This window comes from Saccopteryx leptura, chromosome 5, assembly GCF_036850995.1.
Source record: "Saccopteryx leptura isolate mSacLep1 chromosome 5, mSacLep1_pri_phased_curated, whole genome shotgun sequence".
NCBI classification, from domain to species: domain Eukaryota; kingdom Metazoa; phylum Chordata; class Mammalia; order Chiroptera; family Emballonuridae; genus Saccopteryx; species Saccopteryx leptura.
This window is the reverse complement of record NC_089507.1, coordinates 144,714,687-144,741,791: the sequence shown is the minus strand read 5'-3', so window position 1 is coordinate 144,741,791 and position 27,105 is coordinate 144,714,687. Positions and strand designations below refer to the sequence as shown.

Genomic DNA, 27,105 nt, shown 5'->3' with positions numbered 1-27,105 from the left:
TCTTCCTGCTGGAGCTAAAAACAAGAACCATCTTCCTGCCCTCACCCCTGTTCTGAAGGGTCCCTTCAGACCATGGGAGGGTTAGATTCTGTTTCAGGCAAGGTGTGACTCAGACTGGCCTCTGCTGAAGGTTGTGGAGGGGTTCGTGGTGTCCACATCTGACCAGCACAGCACCTTTCACCCAGACAGTTAAGGTAGTGGCCCTGGTCATTCATTCTGCACGTTCTGGGGTGCTCTCCCAAGAGGCACTGCTCCTGGCTATAGGAGTGCTGTGGGGTGTGTGTCTTCCTGTCTCCCAAGGGTGGGGGCTATGGGACCCCTGGGACAGTGACTTATCGAAGGCCAGAGCCTCAATTCCGTGCCTGCCCTGTGTCAGGAGAACGCGTGCTGCTGGCATGGAATAGTGGTCAAGCCGTGGTCTGCTCCCGTGCTGAAGAGGCGCGGTTCTGCGCTGAGGCGCACGCACCATGGGTGACACTCGGCACCTCACCACACAGGGCCGGGAGCGTGTCTGGCAGGGCATCCAGGGCGATCCTGCTCCATCCCCAGTTCTCTGTTACTGTCAGACTCAAAGTCATGACTCAGAGCTATAGGTAGTCCTTTCATAAAGGTCACTTGTTTTCTAGAAAGTGGAAGTTTTCTGATGAGTCTTTATTAGCTTAGAGCAGAGGTTGGGAACCTATGGCTCGCAAGCCAGATGTGGCTCTCTTAATGGCTGCATCTGGCTCGCAGACAAATCTTTAATAAAAATAATAATAACATTAAAAATATAAAACATTCTCATGTATTACAATTCATTCATTTCCTACCGCTCATGTTCATGATTGCAGGTGGCTGGAGCCAATCACAGCTGTCCTCCGGGACAACACCATATTTTTATTGGATAATGCATAACGTATACAGGTCATTTTATGGCTCTCATGGAATTACATTTTAAATATGTGGCATTCATGGCTCTCTCAGCCAAAAAATTTCCCGACCCCTGGCTTAGAGTTTGCCCCAGAGAAATGTCAAACATCTTTAAAGGTGAAAGAGATATTTTTCCTTATGCTTCTTCCTTGGGCTCTGGGCTGTTCAGGAAGCTGAGTTTGGGGACAGATGGTTTGTCAGGACCGAGGGCAGCTGTGTGAGTAAGTGGAGCAAGTGTCTTTGGTTGTAGCTAATCTCGTGTGGCAAGCAAAAATTAACATTCCTCCTTCAGAAGTTGTCATAGTTTGTTCCAGGAAGCCTGAATTTTATGAAATAATCCTCAATTGTCAGAGTGGCTACGGTCCTTATGAAGATGACTCACCGCTTATAGTTACATATCTGTGCAAGCACATCTGCATACACGTGTATACACGTGCACACATAGGTTTCACAGGTGAAATTCCATCTTCTAAGGTTGTCTCTCTTGCTGTGACCATGCAGAGCGTAGTGTGGAGCAGCCTGACTAGGTGTGACAACACATAGGTGCCCAGGTGGTGTCACAGGTAGGGGCCCAGGTGGTGTCGCAGGTAGGGGCCCAGGCGGTGTCGCAGGTAGGGGCCCAGGCGGTGTCGCAGGTAGTGGCCCAGGTGGTGTCGCAGGTAGGGGCCCAGGCGGCCCTGCTGTCTCTGATGAGCCAATGGGAGTTCAGTCCCAGGATTAGACACAGCAGCTCTGGGCAGTAAAATATGTGGGAGATTGGGAAACAGACCGACTTGGCAAATTATTTCTGGTCACGGTACGAAAGTGTGTAGTTTGGGATGAAATCATGAGTTGTTGGGGCTGATTAATGATTTGTGATTGCCCATGGCTCACAGCGGTGGTGTAAAGACAGCTCTTTCACATGCCCGCGCTGTGGAGAGCGGCAGGCGTTAATGTGCAGCTCCCGGGTTGGTGTTTGTGGCAGGCAGGGTGGGAGAGAGCTGTGTGTGTGCATCATTGAGCCAAGGGTCTTAACCAGATGTCATTTCTGCTCTCTGTGCTGGAGTTAAACTTCCCATTTTAGTTTACTTAGGGTTATATTTTAAATAATCTACTTTTAAAGGTAGAAAAGGACACATTTTGAAAAAGTAGTCAGCATTATTGAAGTGGTTTTACCCTGTGACTCCATGGGGTGTTTATTTTTCTGACTTAGAACATAACCCGTTTTTAAAAGTGTGTTAACAAATCAAAACTGCTGACTTTTTTTAGAAATTCAAGTAAGTGGACACAATACATGGACGTGTGATAGCACCTAAAGCGAGCCGGGCCTGGTGGTAATGTCAGCCCCAGAACGTTGAGCCTCGGGACCCCGCTCACATATGGCCAACACTGCATATGAGGACTTTGAGCCTGAAGCATGTTAGGAAGTAGGTTCTAGAAAGCAGATATCCATCAAGAGATATCATCAGTTACTAGGTTCCTGGTTTCAGAATTCGTATGTCGCATCCTGATCCCAGGTATGCATCTTCTAGAATGATCTGTCCCATGAACTCTAAGGGAATGACCTGGAACTACTCAAGGAGGGTTGGCTGTGCTGAGTGAGATGTGCTGTCTGCTGCTGTTGGGAGTCGACCACATCAGGTTTCCCGTCTCCTTGGCAGGAGAGTGTGATAGTGAACTTCCTTTCAGATAGCTTCTCAGGCTCCCTAAGTCCCAGGGAGCCATTTAGATCAAAGGACAGTGACCCACGAGGGCAACATCCCCCCCCCCCCATGGTTCCGTTGCTGCAAGTTCATTGCAGGGGGCACCAAAGGCTCACTTGATTTCTAAGTCAAAGGAAAGTTGTCGTCCCCCTCCCCCCCAAGAAGAGGTAATTCCAGAATCCGATTCCCAGAGGCTGGTTCTCCAAGCTTCTTCTTTACAAGGAGAAGAGCCCCTTAGAAGAGCCCACCAACAGGTGATCCAAGACCCCACTTAGCCAATGGCACATGGGGCTATTCCTGGTGGATTAATGCTTCAGTTGCTTCTTAAACCCCGGGGTCAGAATCTTCAGGAAGATTCTAGATCAAGTAAAACACTCCTTTATATATGATCAAACTCCTAGCTATGTCTAATTTAGGAAAATAAGGCTTTGAAAGGCATATACCTGTCAATCTCCTGTTTTTATATCCTCACTTAGCAAATTGCTCTTTTACCCAACTGCTAAATTCAGTGCTGAATTCACTATAACAATGTGAAGCTCTCAGCACCTTTGATAGAAGTGCGGTAGGCATGCACGATACTCCGTGTAGTAGGCTCCTGTCCTCTCCTCAAGTGCATTTGGCAGAAATTGTATACTTCTGAAAAGCTGGGGATTGTGTGTCACGACCACAGTTCTGGGTCACCATCTTGGAGTTGGCCTTTCATGTTCCATGGTGACCTTTATGTCCTTGGGCCATCAGCAGATTTTCTCCAAGGCAGACTATGCCTTCTTCTTAGCAAACAGAAGCACAGACAGCAACCCACCATTAACAGAGGAGCAAAGTGGTCCCAACAGTGGGAGAAGACCATCCCGGACAGCATGGGGGGCTGGCTCCCCTGTGCACATCCACACGTAGCAGACGGTCATTGAGCAAGAAACCAGGGCATCGTGACAGAACCACACAGAACAGACTAACCTCAGCCTCAGGAGGACAGAGAAAGCCAGCTTGTTCTGTGGATAGGCACTGCTTTCTGTCACCCAAGGTAGCATTGCCATCTCAGTTATAAGTTGAAATGTTGAGCTTATCAAGAGGTTTGTTTTAAATAAAAAAGTGTATGCAAACCAACAGATTATTACAATAGGAGCCCACGAATTATAGGAGGACCATTATTTATAATGTGGGAATGAAGCATTCATTTTGATTCCGAGGGTCCTCCAACATTGCACTTAACATATGAGCCAAAACATTGCTAATGACCATTCCTGGCGGGTGTAGCGATGACATGCTCAGTAACTGTGAGGCAGAAGGGGCAGAGACGCCTTCACAGCGTGCTCATGGGTAATGGGCTCAGGTAGACACGCGTCTTTCCAGGAAGTGCTGGATGTGCGGTCAGACTCTGTGGGTGGTTTTCCTGCTTCAGAACTCGGGTTCTTCTCACCACATTCTGTTTATTTGAATAACAGGAAAGGACAGCTCAGTGATTCATCCCAGATTACACGAAGTCCACATGGAATTAACTAAAATGATACTAATTGTCCAGTTGACATCATAGGCTGGTCTTTAGAGTGAATATTTTTATTTTCAGAATACATTTTAATGGTCTAGGTCTGCATGTATGAAATAAAAGTTCCAATGTTATCCTGAAGATAAGAAAGTTCTTATTTAGGAGTCATGGGTTTTTCTAATAGCAGATTTTGTGTGTGGTATGGTACATATCTCTGTGGGTTCTTGTGATTTGAAAGCTACAGATTAAATGGTTATTTAATATTAGTAGGTTATGGTTTATTTTCATATGTTACCCACTGAAGAGAAAACACCTTTACCCCATATATACACACGGGTGTCACTTTATGAGACATGCCATGTCTGCCACTGACAGGGCAGAAAATGGCAGTAGGAGGAACGCAGCCACTTGCTCTCCATCCTAGAGGAAGGCCGTGTGGCTGCCACCCAGCTGTGTCCTGGTGTGTTCTGTCTCTAACAGACATCTGCGAACACGTGAGCCCTTTCTCTCCCCGAGGAGCTGTCTCAGAGAGCGGGCTTTGCAGGACAGTCCGCTTGAGCACCGGGTTGAATGAGTGAAAGCAGAGGCTTCCTGCCCTGGTGGCATCCTGCGGCCGGTTCATCTCCGTACACACTGGCCTGCGACATGTGGTGGGCTCTAGGGAGTACATATGGAAGGACACATAGGGTGATTTGAGGGAAATTGGGAATGATTATGTTAAGAACCTTTCGAAGTAGGACAGGATTGCTGTAGACAGGTAAAGCGAGTGGAGTGGAGTCAGAGTGGAAATGTGTGAGTGGCGTGCACGGGCGCTTCTGTTCACTGTGTCGGGGGCTCCTCCCTCTCATCCACTGTGGTCATCGGAAACACGTGGGCAGTGCCTGTCCATTGGTCCTGACTATTCTCCCTGCCCTCCTGTGAAATGGCCCAGCACGGAAGTCCAGATTCTAACAGGCCACTTCTTCTCTGCAGTAAGTCAACTCTCTCACACAAATACAGGACCCACACTAGATAAATTCTAGCTCACAGAAACAAAATTTATTTCTGAAAAAAACCCTGTAGTTTCCAGGGCATATTTTCTTTCATACAAGACAAGGCACCAGGCCCCAAGTTGTCCCAGCATCCTGACGACTGGCCCTCTCCGGCCTCACGTCTTCATCAGCATGCAGAAGAATGGAGACAGTGGGGTCTGCACTGGGCCCAAGGGCTCCCAATTCCCCTTCAGGATGGCATTCTCATGCTGATCAGCCAATTATCCCCTTCCACCATCCTCAGGGATGTGTGTCTGCTGAGGGAGCCAGGCTGCAGCGCCGACAGACAGACCGTGCAGACAGAATCAGCAGCCAGCCTGCTGTGTCAGCAGGACAGGCAGCAAGTCCGCCACCAACACAGAAACAGACGCAGGCTTCGTGTGCAAGCTCGCCCTGCACGAGCGTGTAAGGACTCTTCATCATCTTAGAATCGATCTTCTCCTACATCCATAGAGGCCTTACTCCAGAAAGTCTGGCCTGTGGACATGTTGAAATGTATGGCTCAGTCCTCTCTAATTGAGTAAATGCAAAATTCAACATTTCTAGGTATCAGCCTGTGATAAAAAACGAACTTCCTTCATGCAAACTAATTTTTCATAATTATAAAATAGAATTATATCTTACATTTTCTGAATTGTCAGACACTTCAATACAAGCCAGAAAGCTTGCTGAGAATATAATGTCATGTACATTTAAGATGCAAGCAACATGCATAAAATACTGGGGGGAACTCTTCTTTATGTCATCATAAGAAATAAGAGATGGAAGAGAATCAATCTGAAGTATTTCTATTCCAATTACCAGCAATTTGCTGTGTCTTGTTAATTTAATTTTTATTCCAAATGCTGGTTCGTCAGTGTTTAGAGGAAGCCCAGGGACACAGCATGCCCTGGTGGTGGCGGGACCACGCATCTGGACAAGTCACCGATGTGCACCGCACCTCCCTTTGACTCCAAAACTGAGGACAGTGACACTTGCCCTTCAGTCACCCTACTCTCTTATTCTGAAGGTTAAAGAAGTTGCCCTCCAAGAATGATAATAAAAGAAAGGAATGATCTGGCACAGGAAAAGAAGGGAGGCCGAAAGCCAGGACAGGGCAGCCCAGTCTGAAAGGAAGAGGCAGCTTGTCCCGGTAAATCCCAACAAAAACCCTTGCATAAAACTGGCACCCTTTCCAGGTCAAAGCATTACAGAACAAAATCATTGAAATTCAATCTGGTTCTTTGAAAATATCAATAAAATGGATGAAACTCTAGTTACAATAGTCAAGCAAAAAAAAAAAAAATGGAAGTACAATATTGAGAAGGGAAAGAGAGACATCCCAAAGGAAAAAAAAAGAAGTTTCTGTCCAGACAGAGGCTGTGAGAGGTAAGTGGCTCAAGATGGCAGCATAGCTGTTGCGGTGGGTGGCTCTGCGCCCCCCCATGACCCCCTGTGCACCTGCCCCAGCTGCCCTACAACTGAGCCCACCACCACGCTACACACAGCTAGTGTACCGTGTATACTAAGGCTGCAGTAATTTATGAGATGTGGAACATCACTGCAGATCATTTCAAAAAATGGGATGTATTTTCTGTGTCCCCACAGTGCTTTGGGCTCCCTGGGGTCACAAACAATAAGCAGACATCACCCTCTCTGCCCAAGGGAAACAGCACCATATGAAGAGTGTGCATGTGAACAGGGATGGATGGTTCTTCACAAACAGCAGAATCAGAAGTCCTAAGTGGAAATGGAGGCCAAAAGAGGTCAGTTAGACACCAGAACACAAGTCTCCAGATACTGAAGACTGGTAAACTCTGGTTACCAAAGGAGAGCATAGTGTTGTCTTTCAACCTTTCCCAGATGCTAGGAACTGAATGAAGTGACTGGAAATGAAGAGCAGGGACTGCCAGGTACCCACGTCCCTCCCAACCAGATGAGGAGCGGCCACACTCACTTCAGACCGTCCATAAGGCAGAAGGACCACTGTCACAGACTCCCCTCCCCCTGCTGGGCTGGGCATGCCCAGGGTAGCCCAGGGTAGCCCAGGTCATTTGGAGACTCTCAACTGTGTGTGTGTGTGTGTGTGTGTGAGAGAGAGAGAGAGAGACAGACAGACAGACAGACAGACAGACAAAGTAAGGGAGGCGCAGTCGGTTGGCATGTTTCAGTCTTCCTAAGTCTGTAGACTTCAAATGGCTTGTTTTCTGCAGGTAGGGATATGACTGCCTTGTTTTTTATAAGTCCCCATGTTTAGACAAGCCACGTCCTTAAAATGTCAGCAAGTAGGAAGATCCTCAAAACTTTATGAATAAATAAAACTTCCTTCATCCACATTTCATTCCTTTAGATCCCTAATGAAGAGACACTTAAGAGACACATAACTTGCAATTTCTACATTACAAGTTATTATTATATGACTTGGATCCCTTGTGAAAATTTATTTTTCCTTCACTTTGTCTCATATAGTGTAATGGAGGTTTTAAAAATCACGTTTCACTTTATAAAGTGGACAGCATTTAAAATCAATAAATCAATAAGCTTTGAATATCTGTAATAATTTTTTGATGTGATTTTGACCCCTCAGGTAGAACTCCCCTGCCTCTGTAAGGATGTGGGGAGGTTTTACTCCACAACCCTAAGACCTAACTGGAGACATGAAATGAGACGCATGATTGTCCAAGTGTTAAAGACAGGGTGAGCTGGAGAGTCCCACAGTAGGCATATAAAGGGCTCCCCGGGGGGCTCAGCGCCTCTCCTCTGCTACAGCCACAAAGCAGGGCCCCGTGGAGATGGGGACCAGGGTTGGGCCTGCCCCCAGCTCGGCTTCCCACCCTGAGCTCGTGCATCAGTGCAGCAGAAACGCTCCACAAGCACCGTGTGAGACATGCTCACGGGAAAAACCGACATCATCATCAAACCTCAGCTCCTGCTAACCTCCTTGTGGGCAACACGGCCCACCAGGACCCCCTCGCTGTTTATGTGGAGGTGTATTACATTTCATAAACTAGAATTTAAATTAATGTTTCATAATGTTGTCAGTACATTCCTCACCACCCACAATTAGTGCACCTGTGCTCCTCCTCCTGCGCTGCTTCAGGTAACACACACTGTTTCCTGTCGGTCTTGGCCCAATGTCACCTTCTTTCTCCCTGTGACCTGAGTCTCTGATAATCACTGTTGTCCTGGTTCTTTTCTGTTCCTTCATTCAGTTTGATTTTCCCCAGAGGAAATCACTACCCAACGTCATAGTGTATAATTATTTTTTTCTGTTTCTACCTCTTTCACCAACTGGGCTGTGAGCTGCACGAGAGCCAGGGCAGACACTTGGGCTTCTGGTTCTGTCTGTGTGGTTCTGCTATGAACGGGAGAGGTGAGTGGTCCATGTCCTGTCTGTGCTCCCCTGGGCCCATCAGAGTTGTGACACTAAAATTTGTGAGCTGATAGAAAATGGTCACATGTCTCCTTCCCCACAGATTTTGCATTTTATAGTGCAGGTAGGGTATCTGGCAAGGGTTATATTTGGCCCAACTAAGTAAAAGGCTACGGAATTTCCTATGCCTCATGTCTTAGGCAGTGTTCTTCAGTGTCTTGTGGAGAGAGATGTGGGGCGGTGCAGGGTACCATGCGTGAGGCGCCCGCCCTGCGCCTGTGTGCCCTCTCCTTCTCATGCGCCGTGTCTGTGGGAAACTTCCGGCCTTCTTGCTTTTTCCATCACAGGAAGGCTTCAAGGCAGTGACGGCTCCAAACTCAGTCAACACGGAGCAGTTGTAAGTGGTGGGGCGCCCTCGTGTGTCTGAGGGGACACTGGCCCCAATCTGGAGGCCACAGGGAGGACCACGCACCCCGATGGGGGGGAGGGAGGCATCCGAGCACTGAGGCCGCGGCGCTCCCCAGGTGCAGAGCCACCTTGGGCCCAGGGGCCCACCCTCCGGTGCCCAGTGGGGTGAGCAGACTGGAAGTGAGGCTGCCACCCACAGCCAAGCAGGGAAACAACATGCAGTCCAGGAAGTGGCTGGACATGGATTTGGGGTGATTGCATGTAATTTTCTAAAATCCTCTCCAGCGGCTGGCACCCAACCCAGCAAAGACACCGCTGTCTGAGCAGCACCACTGAGGGGCGGGGCTCGTTAGGAGGGAAATCTGACTGGTGGACACTAGCAATCTCTATAAGCGTCCGCCGGGCTGTCACACCTGCACGTGCCCTGTATGTGTGCTCTGTGCACAGCCACGCACAGGTGAGGGAGGGTACAAGCCACCAGGCCCAGTGCCCCGTATGTGTGCTCTGTGCACAGCCACGCAAAGGTGAGGGAGGGTGCAAGCCACCAGGCCCAGGGCCCGTATGTGTGCTCTGTGCACAGCCACGCACAGGTGAGGGAGGGTGCAAGCCACCAGGCCCAGGGCCCGTATGTGTGCTCTGTGCACAGCCACGCACAGGTAAGGGAGGGTGCAAGCCACCAGGCCCAGGGCCCGTATGTGTGCTCTGTGCACAGCCACGCAAAGGTGAGGGAGGGTGCAAGCCACCAGGCCCAGGGCCCGTATGTGTGCTCTGTGCACAGCCACGCACAGGTGAGGGAGGGTGCAAGCCACCAGGCCCAGGGCCCGTATGTGTGCTCTGTGCACAGCCACGCACAGGTGAGGGAGGGTGCAAGCCACCAGGCCCAGGGCCCGTATGTGTGCTCTGTGCACAGCCACGCACAGGTGAGGGAGGGTGCAAGCCACCAGGCCCAGGGCCCGTATGTGTGCTCTGTGCACAGCCACGCACAGGTGAGGGAGGGTGCAAGCCACCAGGCCCAGTGCCCCGTATGTGTGCTCTGTGCACAGCCACGCACAGGTGAGGGAGGGTGCAAGCCACCAGGCCCAGGGCCTCTCCTCTCTGTTCTCTGGGAGTGACGAGTGCCTCCCACTGAGACTCCGGGACAGCAAGACCCCAGGGGCCCTGACAAGCCCTCCCCTCTCGGAGCCTGTGTGACCCCCACACAAGCAAACCACTGTGCCCAAACAAAGCGTGTAAACCACAGGGACTCACATGGGCCTGAGGGTCATGCGGTTCATGCATGCTGTGCGGGGCGATTATTACTGACATGCAGTATTTCTGCCTCCCTTTTCACACTCATCTGTCAATTATCAATAATTCATTTTAAATAACATCTAAGAGATGATTTTATTAGTCCATGAAAACAAAATTCAGATGTCCTTCCTGGCCAGCAGCACAGTTCAGGGGTGCAGGCCTGTGCCCGCCGCAGGCCACCCTCCAGTTCAGCCGCAGTGACTGTGGGCCGTGCTGCCAACTTCGTGGAAGCAAGTAGCAGTAACCAAAGCTCTGGCTGCAGTGAGCAGTGCCCTGTGGTTGGAAGAAAAAAGTAGGTCAACATAGAGGCAGACCGTGTCAGCATCTGTTGAACAGGATGAGAAGCAGGTGTATGGGGGAGAACAGGGGCTGCTTGGAACCTGCAGGGTGACCTGCCCTGAGACAACCCCGCACTCTCACAGTTTACGCTAAAGAATCAAGGACACTCAGGAGCAGGTCTTGGCTCAGGAGACACGTAGTTAGAAACTATCAGAAATGCATCACTTAGAGCTCAGTGGCTCCTCTCTGTGGTTCTGTGACCCTTCCGTCCCTCGCTGAGGTCCAGCAGGGGTGGGGCGGGGGTCACAGAAAGTCAGTGTCCCGCAGGGTAGGCATGGCCCTACCCACTCTTCAGCCGCTCCTCCTCGCTCCAGGTGCATGCCGGTGTGAGGCCAGTGGTCCCCTTGCTTGCTTGAGCCAAGAAATGCCCTTTACTCGGATCTTTTCATTTCTTGGGTTACTCATCTTTGAGATTGTACTGTTTTATAATCCCCAGGGTATCCACAAGTTCTGGAAAGGAAGGGAGCATGGTGTGATGGGAGATCGGGGTTGGTGCAGGGCAGCAGTTGACCAAGCAGGGCTCGCTGGCCCCCGCAGCAGGCAGGCACACCCACTCCCTGGACCCAGGCTCCTGCCAGTGGACGGGAGACTGTCAGAGTTTTCCTGGTTCTCCTGGCTCTGGTGCTCTGTGACCTTAAGAAAGACAAGGCTGACTCTGGAGATGGTGGCGTCTAATCACATACTTGTGCACATGAGTGTCGTGAGATCAAATCTCAGCTAGGATAGCTTATCCTCCAGTAACCCAGAAGCACCGTTTAATCTGTGACTACGGGTATGAAACTGCATAAAGGGCCCTCAGGTCTGGCTCCCTGTCGCCATGAAAACCAATCCCACAACACCGGTGCTGGTGAGAAGGAAAGGGGTTTATTCAAGGGCCAGCTGCCTGCGAGGATGGGGGGACCCCCATCCTCAAAAGCCCACCTCCCTCTTCGGTGCAGGCATTGGTTTTTCTAACGAGGGTGGAGGAGGAGGGAGTGAGTGAATAAAACAGAACAAAAGGATTTGAAGGACAGAGTTGAGAGTTCTCTGCTGGGGGACTCAGCACAGTTTGCTAAGGTAACAGCTCGAAGGCCTCACGTCTTTCAGAGCTGTGCATCTGAGAGTCAGAGTCCATTCTGTCGGTTGTTAAGGGAATTGAAGCTAGCAAGTAACTTGTACGTTAGGGTTTTTGTTTCACGTAACAAGCATCCACAGATTCCCAGAGTCAAGCTGTCTTCTTGGCCTTGAGCGAGAATCAGAGCCATAAGCCTCTGTGTGCTGGGAGTGAGGAGTGGTTGTTCTTCTTGCTCAGGTGTTAACCCTTGACAGGCGCCAGCCGGAGTGAAACGGGCCTTTTAAATGTGTCAGGAGCTTGGTCAGAGGTGAAAGCACAGAACTGAATACAGACTTTGGATTTATTACAGAATAGGTAACTGTGGTCATTAAACTGCTGCTATTGAATCATGGCTATAAAAGTAATCAACTGGATTTAATATGTTACAGGAGTCTTTATGAACTTACTTTGTTAGCGCATTCTCATTGAGCTCTATTTCATGGCTAGTCAGACTCATACCAGTGAATCCGTCAGATAGCATATTTATTCCTGGTTACACACGGACACAGTCTGAAACTTCCCCATAAACAGAGAGTAAGACAAACAACACCGTTAAGTAACTGGGATTAGAAGATGTGATCACTAAGTTTAGAGAGGTGACTAATCTGGCACGTTCTAGCCACACATGCCCTATACACCCACCTGCCAGTTCCATCATCACCTTCAAGAGCCTCCTTTCCTTCTGTTGAACTGAATGGGGCTTGTGAATGTGGGTGTGATGGGGTCTTAGGGGGACTTGTGAGTATGGGTGTGAGGGTGTCTTAGGGGTCCTCCAGTTCAGCACCTTGTTGTTTAGATGGGGGACAGGAAGACATCAAGAGGGAGGACTGCCAGGGTCCCAGCGCTCACTGCTGGGGAAGGGTTGTCACCAGAACTCACCCTTCCCACCCCCTCTGCCCAGCCTGCTCCCTGGCTCTCTCTCCCTCCCCCCTTACTCAGTCCCTCATGCTTTCCAGGGACCTGCTGCCATGACCCTTGCTCTTGAATATCAGCCAGGAGTTTTCTAATCTCCTCACCATGTCCAGATGGACCTAAACTCCATTAGGACCTGGTATGTGAGGGACTAACTAAGGTGACAACCCCACACAGTTTCAATGACTGGATTTAAGATTAAATCTTCCAATCATACCAAACCAATAAGGACAGTGACTGCAGCCACCATGCCCTGCATACCTCCACAGAGGGGTGTGTTTTAGGAGAGCCAGTCTAGAAGGGATCTTCCAGTCCCAGTTGGTGACAAGATAGGTAGCGCTGCTCCCAGAATTCCAGGATGGCATTTCACACTGTCGCTGACCAGCAGTGTGATGTGGGAGAATGGGGACCTCTCGGGGCTCCGATTCTCACCTGTAGAGGGTACAGCAAGCTCCCCTCACCTTTCTGACAGTGCCCCTGTGGGCAGAGAATGAGAACAGAGAACCATGCACCGTGAGACTGACGGGTAGAAGCAGCGACAGACCGGCTGGTTTGAAGTCAGGGCTTCAACCCTCCCCCCCCCCAGAATGGTTACATGTCACCAGCCAGGTGGGCGGCACCCGCACTGCTGTCCCTTTCTCATCCATAACAGCACCTATTAACGCACCATCACCTCTTCACTAGAATCAAAACACTATCGCATTTCCGTATTTACAAGTCAAAAAGAACTTTTCTATTTATTTATTTCTATAGTCAAAAAGAAACACATATCAGACACCATAGGTACAGTGGTCAGGCTGTGTATTCTATAACCTGGTAAAGTCCATAGGAGTTTCTGCTTTGAAGAAGCATCTCTTCTTTCTGTTTGTTCGTGTGTGTGTGTGTGTGTGTGTGTGTGTGTGTTTAATAAGTTATATTTGCTTGGACATGGCCTATTTTAATGGTTAGAAAGAGCAATAGTAACACAATCAGGACTAGATATTGAAGAAGTTGAAAGTTGGATAACTCTATTAGAGGCAGATAAATGCCAGCACTTGTATTTATGGAATTACAATCTGCAGAGTTCTAACCACATCAAGTTCTAGTCGTGAAGGTGGAGAACAGACACCCTACACAACTACGTTTTCTGTTGGTTAAAATATTCTTCCAATTTTCTTATTGTAACTGTTGGGCATAAATTGTTTATAACAATATGACTCAAGGAGGCAAAATTCAGACCCACAGCAGTTCATAAAGCTCACGTAGGAATCGAGCATACACGTAGCAGCAGTAAGCATGAGATTTGTCACTGGTAATGGAAACATCACAAGGACATGTCATCCTAGCCACGAAAATGCCTCTGCTTTCTGGGCTCAGCCCCCAACCAGGAAGTGGCTGGGCCAGGCCATCTCCACTTCCCCTCCCATGAAAATCATGTGTGTCCCAGCGGTGAGCACCTGGGCTGGCCTACAGCAGGGGCACCTTCACAGGGCTGTCACCTGAGGTCTGTTAAGCAACTTGGCTAGCAGAGAGATTTAAAATAGAAAACCACAAAGAGAAAAGAGGTGCTGTAGTCCTCTCTTTCAACCTCTGTCTAAATTGTTACACTCTTTTTTTAGAACGTGAACCTGTACTGTCATTTCCTGGTAAACGTCCTTTTTCATCCCAAAGTCATTCTCCCTGTCTGGTAGAACATCGGTCCTGTGTGCTCGTTGTATGGATAGTTGGTGACCTGTCTGTCCCGAGTGACATAAAACATGCTGACCTGTGCCCCATGGCCCAGCTCCACCTGCAAGCATTTCTTTTTTAGCCTCAGCAAAAACATAACTGAATTGTGTTCTCAGGGTAAATGGCTTGAGAACATGGTACCAGAGATGGCATTCTGAAAGCTCATGCCAAATGATTTTGAGTTCTGGAGGAGGCCAGGGCACAGCAGATAGTTAGGACCGCTGTTGCCAGATTGGCTGTCCTCTCCATCCAGCCACATGACTGAGAGCCAACTCAAATACAGATCTTGAGAAACTCTATGAACCTGCAGGGATTTCAGGCCCTCGTGCAGTTTCACCAACCATTCTCACTCCCTGCCTTCAGTGACACAGTCTCAGTCGGTGACTGGAGGGAGAGAGCCCAGCCTTGCAGGTGGCTGAGCAGCCAGATGCAGATGCATGACCCCTTGCCCATCCCTGGTTTCTCTCAGTGTCTCTCCAGCATCTGTGCTCTGCAGGCCAGTGCTGCCAGGAGAGACACATGACCCTGAGAGTGCACTCTAGGGGGCCCGTCTGTGTCCCCAGCATGACACAACCAATGACCCGCAAGGGAGTAACTGGACCAGGAATGTGACGTCCACTTCCAATTTCATTCTGCTTTGACACAACACATGTGCACAGGGGTCTGCTATTCTCACCGGGAGATAGCAAAGCTGAATGGGGGCCTCTGCTCACCCAATTTTCGGAAGGGGAGGAAGCCCCTCCTCACCTGGATGAGGCCATCTGAAGACACATGTCCGTGTTGGTCTTGTTGTCCTTGGGGAAGGTAACTCATGGGCAGGGGGTGGAAGGGTGACAAGTAGGTTTCTAACTATCACCAGGGTGAGACGTGCTCCTCAATCATGTGAGAAAAAGGGTGTAGCCACTGCTAGGAACCCCCTCGACAACAGCAGAAACCGCTTCCTCTGGGACAGATGAGCTGGCAGTGCCCCTGGTGTAGAATGTGAGACTTCACTAAATTCATGTTCATGATAATGTCGGTAGGAAGGTCAAGCGTTCGCTTTGTGTGGCTTGCTGTCACGTTCCCAGAGTGGCCTTTTCTGGGGTTCAGGAAAGAGCCAGGATGTGACCAGGCGTCCTCTCTTCCATTTCACTATTTCCGTTGTGTTTCTGCTTTCTGAGTTCTCTGGGGTAAGATGTGTTTCATGAGAGAGCATGGAGAGAAAGGTCATGGAGATAGTAACTCTTATCCAACTACAGTATCTTCTCTGACTCGGCATTCAGAATGCTTCCAGACAGCACACGTGTTCCGTTTTCAGAACTCACTTTCATCCCACCGTTGACTCTCCGTAGGTGTGGCGGCACTGGCTACGAAGTCACCAGCCATGTGAGGTGGTCACAGAGCCCAGGTACCCCCATGCTGCTTTTCTGCGCATGGCCCAGGAGTATAAAAATCAAAGTGCGCAAACTGAGAGGAGAATATAACTTGTTTATTTTCAAAAATGCGTTAGAACAGGTTGCCTTCAACTCTTCAAAGTTTGAGCCCTGGGCCAGTGACATTTGTTCGTGCTAGAGGGGCATGTTCGTGACATTTACGATCGCCTTCTGTAGTACGGATGTCTCCCCGGTTGCTCTCTGGGACAGTGCATATCTTAGTACTTGGGAAATGATCTGTGGATTGTCCAGCAGGGGGACCATTTTCGTTTCAGCCAATTAGTGGTGCCCTATGAGCAGTACATGGTACGTTTGATTTGCAGATGTTCAGAAGGAGGTGCTAGATTTTTTAAATGGGTTAGTTCAGTGTGTGAGCTAGCAAAGCTGTTTCCTGGCATTGGTATGTTGAAGTAGGAATCTGTCCCACCAGGAAAAAAAAAAGCCTTTTACCTTTTCTGAGAGGAACAGCATGAAAGGCACAAAGCAAGCCCGGGGACACCCAGCAGGCTCTTAGTCAACAGGGAGTGTCTGCTGGTCACCACCCCCCATTTCTCCAGCTCATTGATAAACTCTCCGAGAGCTCCTTGCTCTTGTTTTCTAACCACAGAAACAAAGAGCAGACATGACAATGGCTGCAGTTACCAGATCCAGGATGGGGGCGGGGTGGAGGATGGACAGTGAGAACCAGCTGCTCACCAGCCATGTGTGCCATCCCGGGCCAGCACGTCTGCCCTGAGCAGGGAGCGCAGCCATCCCAGATGCCCTTTGTTGCTGGACAGCATGTGCTGCAGACAAAGCACAGGACTCCTGTGTTGTCTTTAACATGGTCTTTTATTATTATTTTTTTTTTTTTGTATTTTTCCAAAGTGAGAAAGGGGCGGGGGCAGACAAACAGACTCCCGCATGCGCCCGATCGGAATTCACCTGGCATGCCCACTAGGGGGCGATGCTCTGCCCATCTGGGGTGTTGCTCCTTTGCAACTAGAGCCATTCTAGTGCCTGAAGCAGAGGCCATGGAGCCATCCTCAGAGCCCAGGCCAACTTTGCTCCAATGGAGCCTTGGCTGCAGGAGGGGAAGAGAGAGACAGAAAGAAAGGAGAGGAGGGGGGTGGAGAAGCAGATGGGGGCTTCTCCTGTGTTCCCTGGCTGGGAATTGAACCGGGGATTTCCACATGCCGGGCTGATGCTCAACCGCTGAGCCAACTGGCCAACATGGTCTTTTTTAAAAAAATAAAGTCCCTTAACACTTCTTTGAGTCTGGACATGACAGTTATTCACACGTTACCTCTGCCAGTGCACCCAAAGCCAGCCGAGGCAGTGAGGTGGACAAGTGCCACAGTGTGCATGTCTTGTTGGAGGCTGTGCTGTGTGTACCAGGGCCGCACCAGCTCACCTCGGTCCTGTGTTTTATAGGCTCCTGGTCACCGCGGACTTCGCCCCCACTCGCTCACACCTGCCGAGGCACTTGTGTAGGATATCTGCCCCATTTATCAGATTTCATTCCTAAACTCTTACTGTGGCATTCATGTGGCTTTGCCGTGCATCCTGATAAATTATCCCTGAGGCACTAAAGTCAAAATAACCCTCAATCCAGCCCATATGTGCATGTCCAACACCGAGCACACTGTGTTGGTGGCATTCACACGCGTCCTCAGGAACCTGAGGCTTTTGTCCATGCTGGCCGAGCACCAGTGTGAAAACAGACCATTTAAAAGCAATTGTTGAGAACATCTGCTTAAGCGCTGATGTGAGTCAAGTCCATGGCCTCTGACAAAGACTAGTCCTAAGATGGATGCAACTATTAGGTGTCTGGTTGGGCCGCAAATAAATAAAGCCAGTAAAGAAAGTAAGTCATTCTCAAAATTTAGAAGTAAAGGAAAGTTAATATTTTTAAATTATATTTGCCATCTATACCGGCTTGTTTTAAGATTAGTGAAAGAAGTGAACAGTGAGTAGCAAGTGTTCCAGACAGCCCCTGTGTCTAGCACAGCCCACTCTCCTCATGTTGACACCATCCGCAGGCCGGCGGGTCTGTGTGTGATGTGCTGGGTCTGGCCTGCAGTTAGCTTGCTGTCCATGCTGTTGCCATTACACTTCACATTCTAGCCATTTTTCTTTTCTTTTCTTTTCTTTTTTGTCTTTTTTCTTTTCTTTTCTTTGCAGAAGACCACCAAATGAATTGTCACAATAGTCGCATAATGCAAGACCCAGAAAAGGACGATAATAATAATGATGAGTATGATAATTACGACGAGCTGGTAGCCAAGTCCCTGCTGAATCTGGGCAAGATCGCCGAGGACGCCGCGTACCGGGCGCGGACCGAGTCGGAAATGAACAGCAACACCTCCAACAGCCTGGAGGACGACAGCGACAAGAACGAGAGCCTGGGTCGGAAAGGCGAGCTGAGCCTGGACCTGGACAGCGACGTCGTCAGGGAGACAGTGGACTCCCTCAAGCTGCTGGCACAGGGACACGGCGTGGTGCTAGCAGAGAACATGAGCGACCGGAGCTACACAGACAGCATGTCACAGCAGGACAGCAGGAACATGAACTACGTCATGCTGGGCAAGCCCATGAACAACGGGCTGGTAGAGAAGCTCGTGGAGGAGAGCGACGAGGAGGCGTGCCTCAGCAGCCTGGAGTGCCTGCGGAACCAGTGCTTCGACCTGGCCCGGAAGCTGAGCGAGACGAACCCGCAGGACCGGAACCCACAACAGAGCCTGAGCATGCGCCCGCATGCCCGGCCGGAGGACGACTTCTCAGGAAGGACGCCGGACAGGAACTACTCTGACATGATGAACCTGATGCGGCTGGAGGAGCAGCTGAGTCCCCGGTCTAGAACGTTCTCCAGCTGCGCCAAGGAAGATGGCTACCACGAAAGAGATGACGACACTACCTCCGTCACCTCAGACAGGTCCGAGGAGGTGTTTGACATGACTAAGGGGAACTTGACCCTCCTCGAGAAAGCCATCGCTCTGGAAACAGAAAGAGCGAAGGCCATGCGGGAGAAGATGGCCGTGGAGGCCGGCAGGCGGGACGGCATGAGGTCGTACGAGGAGCAGTCGCCAAGACCGCTGCCAGGGGAGGAGAGAAAGCCCAAATCCAGCGACAGCCATGTCAAAAAGCCATACTATGGTAAAGGTAATATTTCTACCTCATGTAAGTTGCCTCATGAAAACACCAGCTAGAATAAGAGGTTGTGGTTACGGTCACAACTGCTGTGTGCAGCGCAGTACATTTTATCCCTGATGCAGTATTTCTCAGGGCTGATTCCAGACTAACGTTTTGTGATTATGTTTCTGAAGAGCCAGTAACCCATCTGAGAAATACACAGGGCAGCTCAGTGTCATGTCACCAGAGCAGAGGAGCCCCACGCTATCTCGGGGGGACGTGCATGTTTTGGAAAGAAGGTTGGAGAGTGGGCGCATCCCGCAGTAGAATCTGCTAGGGTGAGCCCCTGTGCTTGTACTTGACCCTCAGCCTGAGCAGGAGGGCTTATGTAACAATCATGGGTGAGCACATGTTTTCTAAACTGCATTGAGTAGGTGACATCATGATTTATTAATTTATTGTAAAATGACAGCCATTGATATAACCTCCCCCCGTAGGAAACATCCCTGATAGAAATTGAACAGCTAGGAAATGACCGATAATGTAAGACAAGGGCACTTGCCTGCACATTAATTATCTCACGGTCACCGCTGACGGGAGCTGTTTGCTATGCAAGGTGTGGTGTGTCCCAGGCTGAGATCAATAGTCATTTCCTTAGCATGCTCCTTCCCTCACTGATCCCATTCCATGGTGGAAATGGTTGTGGTGCTTACTTTATTATAAAACACTCAGAACCACCCAGTATGGTAGCTCTCGTGGATTTTTATTCATAAAATATGCAGGCACATGCTTGTATAGATCTCTGTATTTGACATAGTAGTGACTGTATCTAACGTGCACACTCCAGCCTGAGCACTTGACTCCACATCTGCAGTAAAGACCACATCCATGTTCAGTGGGAGGCATAAGGTTATACTTGGACCTCAGGTAGAACCTTGGCACTCTGCATATTTGTGTGACTCTCTTAGAACTAAGTAAGATGCAACTTCCAGAATAAAATTAGGGAGTCCTTAAATTCTTCCGTATTTGTACCCAAAAAGATCCTCTGTTTTGTATTTTATTCTGTTCTTTGTAAATATGGAGTTTCCTCACTGTGGACCTGATCATGAGATTCAGGGCTTTGGTTTGAAAATCAGTTGCGACACCACACGATCAGAAAGACTGTTCCATCTGCTGTGACATAGGTGTGTATTCTCCTCTCAGTGTGTGCACGTAACCCCGCAGCACGGCGGGGTCACTCTAACCAAAGCCCAGCCAGAAGCCAGGCTGAGCCAGAGGCCCGACGAGCTGTCGGCAGAGCACCGACGGGAACTCAGTAGCACAGGTGGAGGCAGAGCCTTGTGAGGTGCAGCGCTGAGGAGGGCTGGCGCTTGGGGCTGGGCTGGCTCAGCAAGCCGTGGCAGGCTTGCTCTGGGTGTTGTGAAGACGGTGAAATATTGCATGCATGTTGTCACTGGAGGAGACTCGGGCAGAAACTGTGAGCTGGACGTTCGAAAATCACAGCTCAACATTTTTAGGAGGAATCAGTGCCCTTCCCCGTGGGCTTGCTCCATCGGACATGCTCTTGCTAGGCTCCACTTCGGGAGTCTGCAGAGTGCTACCGTCCTGGTGCACTGCATCACGGGGCACATGGCATTGCTTCCCAGCTCCTGTGGTCTCTTCACACCCAGAGCTTTCTGTAGGTTTTGGTGTGTTTGTTTTGTGTTAGTTCTTTTGTAAGAAATGGAATTCAGACTGCTTACTTCCCCTCAGTAGATAGGGATGGGACACATGAGCAGTGAAAGCTGAGCTACCTCCTACCCTGAACTGGGGGAGATGGGTCTGGGCTTTCCAGAGGGGCTGGAGCGTGGGTTCTGCCTCTGCCCGGTATGCCCAGATCTCTGTCTGGTAACTGCACACCTGTCTCACCGGGGTGCCCCATGCACCCCCTGTTCCTTCTGAAGATGCCCGCAGTTATGTCAGAGCCAGTCACGTGACAGAGCCAAGACACTGGGGTGGGCGAAGCAATGAATAGCTTCTCGTGAAAAAACTGCTATCTGAGTTCATACCACACAGCATGTCAACAATCTCTATTCTCAGCTCCTCTGTTACTTTATTTCACATGAAGAGAAACTTGTACCAATTCTCATATATACTCGGGCTTCTCAGAATGATTTAAGTGATAAACAAGTGACCTTTCCAAAATCTCAAGCTAAAACAAAAGAGGCTCATCATGACACTCCTCTGTCCCCTCTGAAGCACCCTCTGGAGGAGGTGTGGGAGTACGCTAAACCTGCACACAGCGTTTTCCAGATGTCGTTTCAAGGTTTAGTGGTGCAATTGTTGGTCTGTTTCCTTGCTTGGTTGTTTTGTGTTTGCCTTCAGAATGAATTGGGATCACAAGAAACAGAAAGTGAGGGAGGTAGCGGTGAAGGCAGGCGGCAGCCGCCCAGCCCGACTCATGCATTGAGAGGAGACTACACCCTGTTGTCTTCCAGAACCCAAGACAGTCTGAGCCATGCCGTGCGCATGCGAATTTGTTCTTGGCTTCAGAACACTTAGACATCTGTGAACAATTTGCTAGAAAAATTGCAAGGGTCCTGCTGAAAACAGCACTTGATGTTGAACAATAGTTACAATTTACATTCTATCCTTTAAAAGTCATTTATATCTGGTTCATGATTCTAAATGATATCTCTAGTTTATTATCCTAATATTTTCCTTTGAAATTGTGCACTTTTATATTTATATTAATTAAATTATACCGATGTGATTGTGAAATTACTCAAAGGCAATGAAATGCTAGGCTTCAAGTTAGCACGTGAAGGACACGCCCCAGTCAGCTGTCTAGAAACTGGAGTCACAGCAATATTTTTGGCTCTGTCCCCGGGGGTTACGAGTGACCCACAGCGGTCAGCAGCAGTGGACAGCTGTGTCTGGGACACGTCTCCCAACATCAGCACTGGGCTAAGGGACGGCAGTACCTGAAGCAGACATTCCGTAGAGTTCGACACTGGCAGACATGGAAGGGGCTCTTTTATGTAGAAGCGTGGAAGCCCTCGGGTGTCCCTGCACACCCTCTGTCTAGTTCCGTTTGCACGAATGACTTAAGGGAAAGTCCAAGAGACTGTTATAATTTTTTAACCTGGCTTTTTTCTTTATATAAAATGAATTCTTAACCGAAAGTAAAACATGTATTTTCTAACAATCCTGATTGGCTTAATTAATAAGATATTAATATAAAAGTGCTAAACCCCTAAAGAAATTCTAAGCATAGCATTCCCTAGACCAGGTTGTGGTTGTCACTATCTATTGATAATCTGTGCAACTGGTTTCCAAAATCTGACTCAGAGACGGTGTGGCTCACACTTGTGGCGCTCTCCGGTCTGAGCTCTACCTTAGAAATACTGCTGCTGGAGTTTTCCTGCATGCTTACGCACTGGCATCAACTCTGGGCACAGAAGTCCCTTTTGAGCAATGTCACTGCATCTCTGCCTCCGGCTCCTCTGCCCAGTGGAGCTGCAGAGCGCTGTGAGCGGCGTGCACAGCATCACGGCAGCCTTCCTCAGTCCCCGTGCACATGGAGACAGCAAGCGCTGTCGCTGCAGCAGCTTCTGAGCACTTCGGGTTGCACACCCCCTGTCTGGTGGGAGCTCCAGCACTGGGTCATTGGCTTGCAGTGCCTTCTGAGAGTTCAGATTATTGTCGTTAAAATCTCTGAATTGACGTGCTACTGAACAGTGTGGCAGAAAATATATTTCAAAACAAGCAAATTTGTAGCTTATCGTGTGAATGACCAGTGCACTTGATAAGAAAGAAACCTGCTAACAAATGTCTAAATGGCACGGCGCCGCTGTGAGACGGCCACTGTGTGGTTTTGCTCTCGAGAAGGTCACTGCCTCATCACAATTTACGTTGACTTCTTTGAGCCTATCATGTAACACACGAGAAAACAATTAACCAAATGTCCAGGTAGGGGCAGTCTTTTGTTTTATTTAGCATAGAAGTATATTGTGATTCGTGATTATACTGTCTTAAGGTCAAACATCACCCAAAACCCAAGACCTGCGTAAAAGCTTGATGTCACAGCCTGTCTCCCTGACACCTGCTTTGTTTCTTTATTTATCAAGGTCTCTTCAGAGTGTGAAATTTCTCTGCAGTGGGTAAAGAATTCATTCTCTTGACACCTGTTGTCGCTTTTAGATCCCTCGAGAGCAGAAAAGAAAGAGAGCAAGTGTCCAACCCCAGGGTGCGATGGAACCGGCCACGTAACAGGGCTGTACCCGCATCACCGCAGTCTGTCCGGATGCCCGCACAAAGATAGGGTCCCTCCAGAAAGTAAGTCATGTGTCACCAACCCCTTGCACACACACCACGGCTGTTTCTGTCATCTCTCTTGCCTCTGTCATTTCCATCTGTCCCGACGGGCAGCCACCCCACACTCGTGCGCCCATGGGTGCCAGCGGGCTCCAGACCCAGTCCCGCAGCTTGCAGTGTCCTTGGGGGCCTTCCTGTGGGGCTGGCCCCTGGATGGAGGACAGTGCCAGTGTCCCTCTGCCCCCGAGGGAGGGTTGGGCTCCAGGTCTTATGCATTTCTGACCTGTTGTTCTGTGACCTCAGGAGGGTCCCCAACTGCAGACCTGAATGTAGGGAGTCTGTCCAATAACCCTTCCAGCAGGAAACCCGCTGTGGCCCCGAGACAGCAGTGCTTCTGCCCTGTTATCTGGACCTCTATCTAGATGGAATCAGTATTTACACTTGTATTTTATAGCATTTTACTTGAAAAGTTGGTTTCATGTCACAGTTGTCCCAACATTTCTACACAATACAATCTCAAGGTTTATAGCAGGTGGTTCCGATCCCACACACTTATTTTAATCAGTAGGTTCAAGAATGTGCAATAATTTTAAAAGAAACAAACCCACTAAATTTCCTTCAGAGCTGAAGCAGTGTGCACCTTACTGTCCTTCTGACAGCACACAAAGAACCTTAGCTATTTTTGAAACAATTAGAATTGATTGCACAGGAAAACCGCACATTTTCAGCAATGATTGGGTGAGTTGAAGAAGCCAACCTTGGGTCTGAGGATTTTCCTTGCTGTCTGAGGACAATGGAGCTGCTTGGCTGGAGGTGGGACTGGTGACCAGCCGACTGTGTACAGGGACCTTTGAGAGCCGTCCCAGGAAGATGGCTAATGTTGGGGTGCTGGAGAGGCAGATCTGTCAGAACCCAGAGGAGTACGTGGCCGTTGGGGCTGAGAGCACAGGCTGAGGGGAGCGTTTCCAAATGAAACACTTTCAGCAGCAGTGGTGGCTCCGGATTTCAAACGGCTGCTGGGGTTGATGCCGCCGACGGCCTGCGCGTGTCCTCAGGCAGACGGGAGGAGCTGGGGGCAACGGCTTTGCCCGTGTGTTACATGAGCAGGGGCTGCATGTGCAGCAGCTGCAGCTTCCACTCCCGGGCCGGGCGCCCCGCTGCCACGCGACCTGCCCTGGCCCAGCCCCTCCGAGCCTGCCGGGGGCATGGCCCGTTTTTCAGACAAGGAAGACGAGGCACACCTTCCTCCCAGGTTAGTGCAGGGCCCAGCCAGCGGAAGACACCCAGCACTTCCCCAACCAGCATGAGCAGCTACGCATTTGCCTGGTAAGCGACAGAGCAGGATGGGGGTCCACACCCATTGGAAGCCCAAGCCCACCTGTCTCTGCTGAGACCTGGGTCCTGTCCCGTCTCGCCCTGACTAGCATGACCTTGGGCTTGGGATGCATTCTCTGCACCTGGTTTTTCCTCATCTGCAAAAGGAGGCGTTAGGGCCCAGCGCTAATGTCTGAAGAGAAATAGCTTCCTCGTGCCATTTTTCTTTAAGGCATACGTTTTCGCCTTCAAAATAGAAGATCTGTTTCTTCTCATGGCTGACAAATTCTCCTGACTCCATATTTTCACAGGAGAAGTCTAAATGTAGCAGCAATAGGGCCCATGTGTTGACAAGTCACACACTGAACGAGCTCATGCAGATCACACCTGGTCTCACCTTGGTCTGGGCGTAGTGACACTCATCCTGCATACACACACCTTCCAGACATCTCCTCATGTACAATTCCAAAAGAGCTGAGGAGCCCTCGCCCAGCTGAGACAGGGCATGCATGCAGACAGACTGATCTCTGTGGGACAGAGGCCAGCAGCAGGTGGTGGACAAGGCCCTGGGACCGGGGGTGGGGGTGCCTTCCCCAGGGACCACAGGCTGCACAGGAGTCCCGCTCTGTCCTGTCCTGTCCTGTGGGAAAGAGAGAACCCCGGCACTTCCTGAAGGCTACTGCGATAACCCATGCAGGTGTATGGGCCCGAAGGAGGAGGCCACAGGGATGGGAAGGCTGAGGCAGGCTCAGGAAGTGCCCCGAGACCGCTGGCAGGGCTGGAAGACCAGGTCACGAGAGAGGGGGACACATGGAGGTGAAGGCCAGGATGGTGCCTCAGAATGTTGTCAGGTGGTCAACCCGGTGCTGGAGTGGGGCTGGGAAAGAGGGGAGACCGTGACCTGCGTCTGCCCCGCGGAAATAGGATGTGCTGTGTGCCACGCCCCGCAGGCTGGGAAGGGCAGACACACAGGTGCTCGCGGGGTGTCCCCCAAGCGGGGTAGTAGAAGCAGGGAGAAGCTGCCCCGACAGGAGGCGCAGGGAGAGTGCTGGACACGGAAGCACAGGAAGGCGGGGCGAAGGGGAGACGGAGGTGGAGAGAAGCCAGAGGGCCTCAGGGAGCGGAGGGGACAGTGTTTCTGAAGAGGATCCCCTCGAATGGGGCGGTCCTAGGAAGCCCAAGAGAAAGAGAGGGTTGCGTGCAGAACAAAAGAAACGAGGGTGAGGCAGTGGACACCAAGGGTGGCAGCTGGCCCCGGGTCAGTTGGGGTCCGCGTGTCCACTTAGCGGGGGACAGGCACAGCCGGTCTGAGAGCCGTACTGCGGGCACACGTAACGTGTGTTTGCTGTCTCAGGGAAGACGCGCATGGGGATGTTCAGCACAGAGGGAAGGATGTGCATCGGTTCGGGAGGGAAGCTGTGCTGTGGGGAGGGTAGTGGTGTTACAGCAGGAGACGAGGAGACGAGAGGACAGAACAAAGGCAGCAGGGCCCAGGGGCAGGGGAAGAGGACAGAGTGCGCGGGACGGGGGGGGGGGGGGGCGTCCGTCCAGGCCGCCGGCCAGGTCCCAGCGTAGAGTGAGCAGCCCCAGCCCACTCCCAGTGTCCGGGTGCTGCTGGCTCCACCGTGGGAACTACGGAGGGGAACCTGAGCCTAAGGGACTGTCCGGGAGGGAGGAGAGAGGCAGACACAGCCGCACATGCTTCGTGCAGAATGCACACACGTGTCCGGCAAGACAGGGACATTGTCCTAGGAGGAAGGAGGTTGTGGAGAACTCGATCATGTAGCTCATGGGGCAGACCTTGCTTTCAGTGGGCCTTCATGCCCACCTGCCTCAGGTGGGCCTCGCTCACAGGGAGCCCCCACAGGTTCCACCCACATTGCTCCCCAGGAGGGTGATGCCCGTTGTGCTGGGGTCAGAGCTGTGGGTCACTCTCCTGTCTACTGCGATGCCTCACACCCACCTGCTTTCCCCACAACCAGAGCAGTGGCCTGTCCCTGAGGAGAGAGGCTGTGCTAACCGTGAAGGCAAGGCCGTGCCGGTGCAGAAACAATGTCCCGAGAGCAGGCAGCCCGGTGCAGAAACAATGTCCCGAGAGCAGGCAGCCCGGTGCAGAAACAATGTCCCGAGAGCAGGCAGCCCGGTGCAGAAACAGTGTCCCGAGAGCAGGCAGCCCGGTGCAGAAACAGTGTCCCGAGAGCAGGCAGCCCGGTGCAGAAACAGTGTCCCGAGAGCAGGCAGCCCGGTGCAGAAACAGTGTCCCGAGAGCAGGCAGCCCGATGAAGAAACAGTGTCCCGAGAGCAGGCAGCCCGGTGCAGAAACAGTGTCCCGAGAGCAGGCAGCCCGGTGCAGAAACAGTGTCCCGAGAGCAGGCAGCCCGGTGCCGCTGCTGCGGTGACCCTGTGGTTCACATCCTGCTCACCTGCGTCACAGGCTGAGTGCACACGCCACTCTCCTAGCTCACTCCACTTGGAGAATGAGCAAGCACTTCCTTCCTGGCTGGGAAGTCATTATCTCATTCTTTTTACTTAAAAATAAGGTTCAGGGTTCTCTGTCTGCCCAGCACCACTGTGCCTCCATGGTGCTGTGCCTCCGAAGCAGAGGCAGGTGCCAGAGTGTCCCTTCTGCGTGCTGCTCTGTGCCGAGCAGGTGCTCAGTGCCAATGCGTGGGAGACAGATCGGGGGGCCCTGGCGCCCCACCCCCCGTGGGGCAGATCGGTTATCACCCCATCCCAGCCTCCAGCCCCTGCACAGGACACCCCGCT

The 27,105-nt window shown here is 50.8% G+C and overlaps 1 protein-coding gene across 8 annotated transcripts in view; it reads left to right on the top strand.

The window, feature by feature from the left end:
* The window catches only part of MYT1L (myelin transcription factor 1 like), a 364,482-nt gene that overhangs the window by 267,630 nt on the left and 69,747 nt on the right, over positions 1-27,105 (top strand). For 5 of the 8 annotated variants that reach the window (XM_066385810.1, XM_066385808.1, XM_066385805.1 and 2 more), the window contains 2 exons: positions 17,782-18,759; positions 22,912-23,046. In XM_066385810.1, the coding sequence (XP_066241907.1) occupies positions 17,782-18,759; positions 22,912-23,046 (1,113 nt within the window). The remainder of the gene's footprint in view (positions 1-17,781; positions 18,760-22,911; positions 23,047-27,105) is intronic. The other 3 variants (XM_066385811.1, XM_066385809.1, XM_066385812.1) reach the window with 1 other exon arrangement.